This window comes from Diadema antillarum, unplaced genomic scaffold (genome assembly GCF_040938485.1).
Source record: "Diadema antillarum isolate AM-2024a unplaced genomic scaffold, OU_Dant_1.0 seq00000998_RagTag, whole genome shotgun sequence".
NCBI lineage: Eukaryota > Metazoa > Echinodermata > Echinoidea > Diadematoida > Diadematidae > Diadema > Diadema antillarum.
Window position 1 is genome coordinate 761,678 of NW_027271836.1, and position 9,469 is coordinate 771,146.

The following is a 9,469-nucleotide window of genomic DNA, read 5'->3' on the forward strand; positions in this document are numbered from 1 at the left end:
CAGACCTCCGCCAAGTATGCAGCTCATTTCCACCATTGATCTTGTTCTTCCATAGAGATATCAGTGATTTCCACCCATTATACGTACATGTACTTCATTGTGTGCTGAAAGTCGCCCGATTTCCCAATATAGAAGCCATTGTTAGGGCGTCATAAACCCTCAGCTGCACAGCGCGCCTTGCCCTAACAGAAACTATAGAGCACGCACTTTATTGTTGTTGTTCAGTGCCGTATATTAAGAGAGTCTGGCCAACTCATAAATTGGACGCCATGTCGTTACCCAGCGTACAGTGCGCTTATGGTTTTATCGTGTGCGCTTGGAGGGTTAAGTGTGTACGCGCAGGCGTCCCAAAGGCACGGTGTTGCTTGAGAGAGAGAGAGAGAGAGAGAGAGAGAGAGAGAGAGAGAGAGAGGGGGGGGGGGGGGAGAGAAAGGGGTAGGTTGAGGGGGGACATTCTTTCATTCCATCCATGTTGAACAAAGCCAACAATCAATCATTTTACACATTCAAATAGACACAATAAGCACACAGGTATACCGTATAAATAATAGGGAAGCTGTCTAAAGGACATAACTCCTGAATATATGATGAATTATTGCTGTGAAAATACAAGAAGAATTCACAGTAAGTCGTTGTCCAGGGAACAAGAATATTGTATAACAACATGATATATAAATTTACAATTCTAGCTGTGCAGAGGATAGACGAATTCCACAGTTATTACTGTTTCGCACGTAAATACATTGTAATCATCAATTACCATCCTATTTAGTCCCATTATGTATGAAACTGACATGAAGGCCGATTAGCATGTACCTATGTACAATGTACAACATGAAAACGTCACCGATATAAAGGTATGTAAAAATGATCTAAAATTGTTTAAAAATAATATTTAAAAAAGACATGTTGAACGAAAGCACAAGTACTGTACTTTATGAGGGATATCCTCAGTGACATCTGTACCAAATAATAATAAAAAAAACCCCACACAAATAAAGATGTCCTAATGGCGACCGGTATTCCTCCGCCATATTACATTGTTCTCTCAGCAGGTGTAGAGTACGTCTTGACAATGTTACACGACAGTTTCACATAATTGGCAGAAAAAATGGCAAATTTGTCACTAAATTTGATGCGTCGAATGTTTACTTTCCTTGAATTAGGTATGAATGGATGTCTTTTATTGTTTAAGAGAGGAATTTGAGCATTTTTACTTTTGCTTACTTCTCACTACTTTTTACTTACTACTATTTTCATAGCAACACTTTCAACGGTTATTTAAAAAAAAATATAAAATTCTGTCATTTCAGTATTTTCACCTACCTTTGACCATCATGGCCAAATCTTTCCCTATCACGCGTCATTGTGTAGTAATGAGGGTATGCAAATACGTGTACCATATTTTGTTTTAAGTTTGTGAATTGGGTAATTTCCAAGGTATTAAGGAACTGCATGGGTAATAGTATTTCAACAATAGATAGTCGAATTTTAATATTACATTTTACCTGACATTGATCCTTGACCCTTACCCCCCTCCCATACCCCCCCCCCTAAAAAAAATAAAAATAAATACAATTACGAGAAAATCACGGTCAGGCAGTAAGTTTCGTTTGGAAATACCTGTACTTATACCTCCAGATATTGCATATAGATATGGGGGAAATAGTGATATTTTAAGAATTTAACCATTATATACATGATTTTGACCTTTCACTTTGAGCGTGTTTACACAAAAGTTTAGGCCCTATAAGCTAAAAACAAAACTTCGTCCACTCACACAAGCATACATGTCAAGTTTCATTACCTCAAACGGTGTCCACAATATTGATTGCGATATGAAGGACAGACGGAAGGACGGACGGACGACCAAAACAAATGCCTCAGGCAACACTTTCTTATGTTATAGATGGCGGAGACATACAAATGTGAATCAAAACTTGGATAGTCTGAAAGACACCGCGAGGAATCCAAAGAAAACAAATTAGATATATATTTTCCCGTCGCACTCTGATTTCCCGCTTTTTCCTTTGTTTTGGATCTGTCGGAAAGCGGTGCATCATTACACTAAGAGCCAGGTCGGTTCGCGCAACGCCGTGCTGCGCAGGTAGGCATGACGAATCTTCAGTTTATGGCAATAAGATATCAAGATATCTTTCGTGTTGTACCTTCTACTTCAATAAAGTTGACAACCTTACGGCAATGACATAGCCCCACTGCACCATGACTGATATTCAGGGGAAGTCCCCAAGGCAAGCAATATTAGCGCGTAGCTGCGCGTAATGAACAATGGGCACTGCGTATGAGCTCTGCTCGCGCCCGCGTGATTGACTTTGGTAACGACATGGCGCCTGTAGGTCACGGGACCAGCTTGTTGTTGTTGATTCGTATTTTAGATGGGTATTAAAAAAAAAGCCAAACTCGGTTGCCAGTGCACCTTGGCAGCCTTATGCAATTATTTATGTTATTATAGCGTATAATTATTCGGCCAATTCTATAGCAATGTTGTTAATTTCAGGAGACACAAAACACAGATATTAAAGTCGTATACGACTTTTCAAGGGTTATGTCCAGTAATGCATTTGTAACACCAGCTTATACTTTCAAACGATGGAAAAGTCTTAAATATCGTTGTTTAAGGGAAAAAATCACAAAACACCCGGATGTAGTTTACACCAGGAAAGAGATCATGCAGTGGTGGACGATGGGAAGAAAGCGTGAGTTGATCGAGACAGGTGCAATGGTTGTCATACTGTAACTCATCACTGTTCACAGTTTACAGTCAACCTTGCCTTTAAAGCCAATTCAAAGTTATCAGAGTGACTTTCGACTATAAAAACACAAAAGCATTTATATCATTGTCATATCAATCTCCTGGGTATATACGGCAATGATTTTGTTTTAAACACACTCTCAGAGTGCCACACAATACCACATTTTAATGCAGTCGTAAAAGGTTTTTTTTTCTCGACTAGGTCATTTTGTAAAGTAGGAATATATTATGACTGCTGAAAAAAAAAGATAAACATGATATTTCTATTGCGATTAATATGCTATATGCAACTTAAATCTTGATTTTTGTCTTCGTCGACTGTAGATTTATCTCTGGAAAGCTACGCGAGTCTGTCATCGCAACTCGTTCAACGTTTCACCGACGATCCCTCCACGAAGACAAGGCTTGTGTATGGTAAGTATTACATGGAGGAAAATCGCAGATAATTTCCAAGAACTTTGACTTGTCTCAAGTTTGCTGGGGTCGATGTGCAAGTTAAACGATTTATTTTAAAAAGACCACTCTGGAAATTAAGACAACCAGCTCTCAAATCGTCTAAAAATGTGCTCTTTATTCTTAACAAATACCAAGAATAAAGTGTACGGTTCATCTTAAAACCGGCTGTCTATAAACGAAAACATCGGTGTTATAATATTTTTTAACAATGGCATTATAACATGTCACTGTCTGGTTTGAAAGCAAGGGGTAGCACATGGTACCCAAGCAACGACCCGCATCACTGTCAAATATACAATCTCATGACACACACAATGCCAGATTAGATGCAGTGTCATAATCACAATGGTGTGTGTGTGTGTGGGGGGGGGGGGGGTCAAACTTCACTTTCACTTGAAAAGCTCAGAGAATAAAGATATACTGATGCTGTAAATGCCTTTCTCCTCTTGTGAGATGATATTCATGATATGACTGCCTCAACCCTTAACATTACAAGGGAGACGACATCATTGTAAAATTCGAATTTCCTTTCTATATCACTCTTACACACATCAGACAATCTAATTTTCCCAGAGATGATTATTCATTCATTAGATTGTGCCCTTTTTTGAGGGGAGGGAGAGGGGAGTTGCGATAGCGTTTTTTGATTATGATTGATACATCGACATAATCTTGTAAACGCAAAGGTAGCAGTGCAGTATAGTTCACACGACAGGAGAATACGCCAGCGAGTATTGTGTGATGTAATTTTGACAAGAGTTCGCATGTAAAATATGAGACTACACTATCATTTAAGATTTTACTGTGCATTTTTATAATCATATAAGACACATTTGTCTTCAATCAGTCTTATTCTGAAGACTTCACTCTCTTTATTTCTTTGCCTTCACTAAGGAGACGGATCACCAAGCACTTTTTGGGACAATCCAAACTGGAAGACTTGGTTTAGAAATCGCTATCAAGGACCGCAATACGTCACTGCTGACGTCATGAGAGCTATACAGCCTGATGCAAAGCTGTTAGTAATTCTTCGTGAACCTGTGTCAAGGTAAAGGGACTAATTACTCCTCCCTCTCCTCCTCAAAACGTCGCTTCTCTTTTTTTTTTTTTTTTTTTTTTTGGGGGGGGGGGGGGCGTCATTCAAAGGAAATATTACCGACATAAAGCTGTGTTTGTTACTCTGTCTGTTTCTTGTTGTTTGTCTGTTTGTATTTATGTTTGATTATTCTTGTCGGATCGCTATGATTATTCTTCAAGCTTTCTTATCGTTTTATCATTGTTTTCTTTCATCTATTAAACCGTATCCTAAAAGTGATCATTGTTTACTTTATGAGTGTCATTATGATGGCAATTTATAGGTTAGGTCGTAGTTAGGGAAGTATTAATCAATGAATTAGAGAAACAATAATTCACAAAAATAATCATTTTTCAAACCTCAGACAACAAATCGAATTGTTCCCCAACTAACCAAAGTTAATAAAATCTGAAAATCATACAGTTTTTAAATGTAGGATGTTTCTGTAATTCGTCGTGTTGAATTCACCACAAAACTCCAGCGAATTTTGATACATTCAATTTATCGTATTGTACATCTATACAAATAGATCCTAGATGTTGCCCGACAAGTACAAACTATTCTCGTTTCCCCAAATCTTGGAATGTGAAGAGCGTGTTTCCTCTGTTAGCAGTCAACGCATTGTTTGACATTAAACTATTAAAATGAGTATATGAATATAAGAACGACCCAAGTCCAATTTTTGGCCAAATTCAGTTTGACATGGGAAATTGTAGATTGTGCATGGACTCATCTTGTGTGTAATGATAAGTCCTAATTACCCCCGGAAGTGCCTGAAACAAATGAGTTAAATCTTATATGAATGTAAGAATGAAGGACTTGGGTCATTCTTACATTCATATTATAGCGCCTTCTCTCGTCCTTCTCTCATCTCTATAGCAGAATATCATGTATATGAATAAAAGAACGACCCAAGTCCATATGAATCAAAGAACGACCCAAGTCCATCACACAAAATGGCGTCTCCACAATTAATGTTAACGTTAATTGTCATAATAATATATGTTCTAATTTGTATATACAATGTTGCCTTCCCATCACAGTTAAATAGAATATTATTGGACAAACAAAAAAGATATGAAGTTGTTTTTAGTTTACTTGAAATGGTCTTCCATGGACTTGGGTCGTTCTTATATTCATATACTCAAATATTATATCGTTTTTCATTCGAAATGATCAACAGGTAACTGCAGTTATATTCTATTATATTCTTAACACTATGATTGTTAATCTTTTTCATTGTGAGATATGCGTCTGATACAGTGCACTCCCGTTACAAAGGCGTAGAAATTCTGGTTTCAAAGTTATCATTTATGCTTTACTTTTGGGCCATCACACTAAACGAAAGAAAAAAGACGGACCCGAGGACTTCAATAATAACCAGAGTGCACACAGAATGACACTGTGGAATATCTCGGAAGTATTCCTATTCTACGATTGTCTAGGAATTTTACAATCAATTTCTTCATTTCTTCAGACTTTACTCCGGCTATCTCTACTTTGAAGATTCCTCCAGAAAGAGTCCAGAGCATTTTCATCAAGAGGTTACCATGGCAATAAGTAAGTTCAACTCATGCAGAGAGAAACTGAGTTACCGCGCATGCGCCTACAGCCCGGACCAGATTCATCATGGCTACTTTGCAGTAAGTCACGTGACAGTATAGGATACAATTACATTGAAATGTTTATATTTTGTGTATACTCCAGTAAAGGTTGGAAATGTTTTACAAAACCGCAATGGGTCGAGGACGATTGGAAATGCAGTGGTGAATGGGGGGGGGGGGGGGCACCGGGCGCTCCTTTTATTTATCTATTTATTTATGTATTTATTTATTTGTTTATTTATTCATTTATCTATCTATCTATCCGTCTATCTATCTATCTATCTATCTATCTATTTATTCAATTGACATTTACTTTTCATAAAAGAATGCCTGGATCCGCTCCTGGAAATGTTTAGTTTATACCTTGTAATCAAAAAACAAAACAAAACAAAACAAAAACAGTAATTTTTCTTATGGAGAACACAGAGCTGAGTAGTGTGGTAAAAGAAGAAGAAGAAGAAAAGTGAAGAAGAAGAAGAAAAGAAAAGAAAACCAAAAGATCGAGGAGAGATCTGAGACGGGATGCTATGGAGACAGAAGACGATGAGCGAACAGTTCTCATGGTGACCCACCTATAATAACATTGCTTTTTGGTACCAGGTGAACAGTTTGAATGCAAAGAGTAAAGCGTCATTTTCCTTTTCTTTTCTTTTTTAATCAATTTAGTAAGCCATGAAGTTTAACAGGGAAGAGTTTAATCTTCTCAAGGATAGTGCACACGCTTTATAACAGAAAATATTTTGAAGAAAGATTTATATCAATAAAATCATCACATTCATTCTGATAACTTCCTTTGTTTTTTTACCAGGTTCATTCTCAAATATCTCAAGTTGATAGATGAATATGTCGGTGTCTGTTGCGAAATTCTTCAAGTGATAATGACTGTGACAGAGAACTAGATGATAAGCTAGTTGTGTTATCTATCTTTGCAGCGAATCCTGATCGGCCTCTACGCCGTCTTCACCCGGGACTGGTTGCGAGCCTTCCCGAGAGAGCAGCTGAGGATTGTTAGGATGGAGGATTGGCAAGTCAACTGTACAGGGATACTGACCGACATCTTCTCCTTTCTTACACTAGGTAAATTTGGATTTACATGCCGTTGTGAAGTTTTAGTCTTGCTAATGTTATAGCACTTATTTTCTGTGTCTTTCTCGCCGTTATTGATCCATTTTCTCAATGATCAAAATAACGTTTTCTACAAATTTGATTGATATCACAAGACATATATTAAATGTGAGCAAAGAGTAGATTCAGCACTTCAGAAAAGCCGTACTTATACTCGCTTGAAGAGGAACGCGTCAAACTTTCCATTATATTAAAAAGAAATAATAATAAAAATGATTATTAAACGGGATTTTTTGTCCTGCGATCTCCTTTTACATACATACTGCAAGATGGTGTAACATAAAGCATGGCTTATTGTTGACACGATAGTTCTCAACTTTCTAAAGAAAATAAATATCTCCTCTCTGCATTTGCTCCTTCTTTACAAGACACAAAATTACTCGTTCTTCCAGGATTCGATTTTCCTTTTGAGTGATGCTCGTTATTTCTTAGGTTCGTTATTCCAAAACACATGAATTATGTGTATCTATTTAGATGTTCGTTTGTCCAAAAAATGAAGTAAGATTCTTACGTTCGTGGCGTCATTCTGAATATTTGTTATTCAAAAGAATGAAAAAAAATAGATATTTAATAGGAAGGTTCGTTTATCCGAAAATGAATAAAGTTCATTGATTGCTGTTTGCCCCCCCCCCCCCCCCCCTCTATGTCATACGGCTCGATAGTCCGAAATGAAATGATATGTGGACAAATATCCAAGCCTATCCCCATGTACTTTATTTTCGGACTGCCGAACTTTCGGCATAAAGAATCTCTGGAATAGAAAAGACTTAAGCGACTTTTTTTTCAGTGTTTTTCAATGTTTTGTTATGTTTTTCCCTTGCAGGGAATCTAAGCCAGGAGCACACAGCTCAGATCTGTGAAGCCACGCCCCAAAACTCCAACAAGGCAAAGCTGCGGGAGGTAGGGGGCATGTTACCACAGACGGTATCCCTCCTGGAAGACTTTTACCAGCGATCTAACGAAGAGCTCAGCCAGCTACTGGGCAGTGACAAATTTTTGTGGAAAGACACATACTTAGCTCAAGAAATATCACAAAATAAAAGAGATGGATAGATAGGTGAATAGATAGATAGATAGATGGATTGATAGATAGATAGACAGACAGATAGATAGACAGACAGATAGATAGGCAGACAGATAGATAAATAGATATATTGATAGATAGAAAGATAGATAGATAGATGTTTAATAGATAGAAAGATAGATAGATAGATAGATAGATAGATAGGCAGATAGATAGATAGAAAGATAGATAGATTGATAGACAGATTGATAGATAGACAAGGATATTGATAGATAGACAGATAGATTGATAAATGAGTGTAGACAGGTAGATTGATAGATAGATAGAAAGATATATGAATTGATAGACAGATAGATTAATAGATAGACAGAAAGATAGATAGAAAGGTATATAAATTGATGATAGATTGATAGATAGACAGGCAGACTAATAGATAGATTAATAGATGCATGTAGACAGGTATAATAGATTGATAGATAGACAAAGAAATAGATAATGATATAGACGGTTAGGTATAGACAGAGATCACATGCACGAGAAGGCAGACTGAAAGGGGAAAAACACAATAATTATCTGAGAGTCTACGTGTTGGTATCTGCCTTTAAAAAGATGGAGAAGAGTGACAGAAAAAAAAAGAGGAATTGATGTAAATGTTGCAATAATTATCACGCTGAATTTCAAAGTCATGCAATGTTAATGTGAAGAAATAAGCACAGAAAAGTATCACCGTTGTTTACAACATGATTATACCTTGTGTAATATTAGCAATGTACCTGCAGGCGAAAGAGATATGTTTTGCCAAAATAAATTAGCGCGATAAATAAAAGCACACGCATCAGAAGTTATGAACATTTCAAGTGGGTATGAGACTTGAGCGTATATGATTGAAATAACATTCCCATGAAATTAATCTATAAAGAGTTTGAATATAAGCTACTAAAGCTACCAAACAACGTTCACTGGAAACCCATGGCGCCTAATTAAGGAATATGAAGTTCTTTAACCTAAATAAAATTACATACTTCTTTGATGAAATTGTTGCAGCAACTTTTTACAGTGACTGCGTTTTAGAGAAGGACACAATTTTAACATTAAACAGTTTCCTTACAATTTTCATCTTCTTGTTTCATTCTTAGGATAGAAGAAATCGTGTGTGACTAATAGTATTATGTAAAGGTTTTAAAAATAAAAATTAACATGGGGGATGGAGAGAACAATCATTAGAGCTTCAAAAACTGTTTTGACCTTATATGAAATACTCTGCATAAAGACTGGTTGGTTGGTTGGACACAATGGTTGGTCACAATGCAATCACGTGACTAATGTGGCTAGGATCAAAATCGTTAGAGCTAGAGTGACATCACGTGAAATAATAAGATTCCAGGATTTTACTGGCTGCTGACAAGCTGCCC

At 36.9% G+C, this 9,469-nt stretch overlaps 1 protein-coding gene across 1 annotated transcript; it reads left to right on the top strand.

The window, feature by feature from the left end:
• Positions 1-5,854: 5,854 nt before the first annotated feature.
• Positions 5,855-9,198, top strand: LOC139742359 (carbohydrate sulfotransferase 15-like). Its single transcript, XM_071652938.1, has 4 exons — positions 5,855-5,947; positions 6,841-6,985; positions 7,857-8,018; positions 9,194-9,198. The coding sequence occupies exons 1-4, from the start codon at positions 5,855-5,857 to the stop codon at positions 9,196-9,198; spliced, it is 405 nt and encodes a 134-aa protein (XP_071509039.1).
• Positions 9,199-9,469: the final 271 nt, after the last annotated feature.

Coding starts and splice junctions, on each gene's coding strand:
- LOC139742359 (XM_071652938.1), top strand. CDS start 5,855: ATGGCAATAAGTAAGTTCAACTCATGCAGAGAGAAACTGAGTTACCGC. Junction 5,948..6,840: donor TTCATCATGGCTACTTTGCA/GTAAGTCACGTG, acceptor CTATCTTTGCAG/CGAATCCTGATCGGCCTCTA. Junction 6,986..7,856: donor CTTCTCCTTTCTTACACTAG/GTAAATTTGGAT, acceptor TTTCCCTTGCAG/GGAATCTAAGCCAGGAGCAC.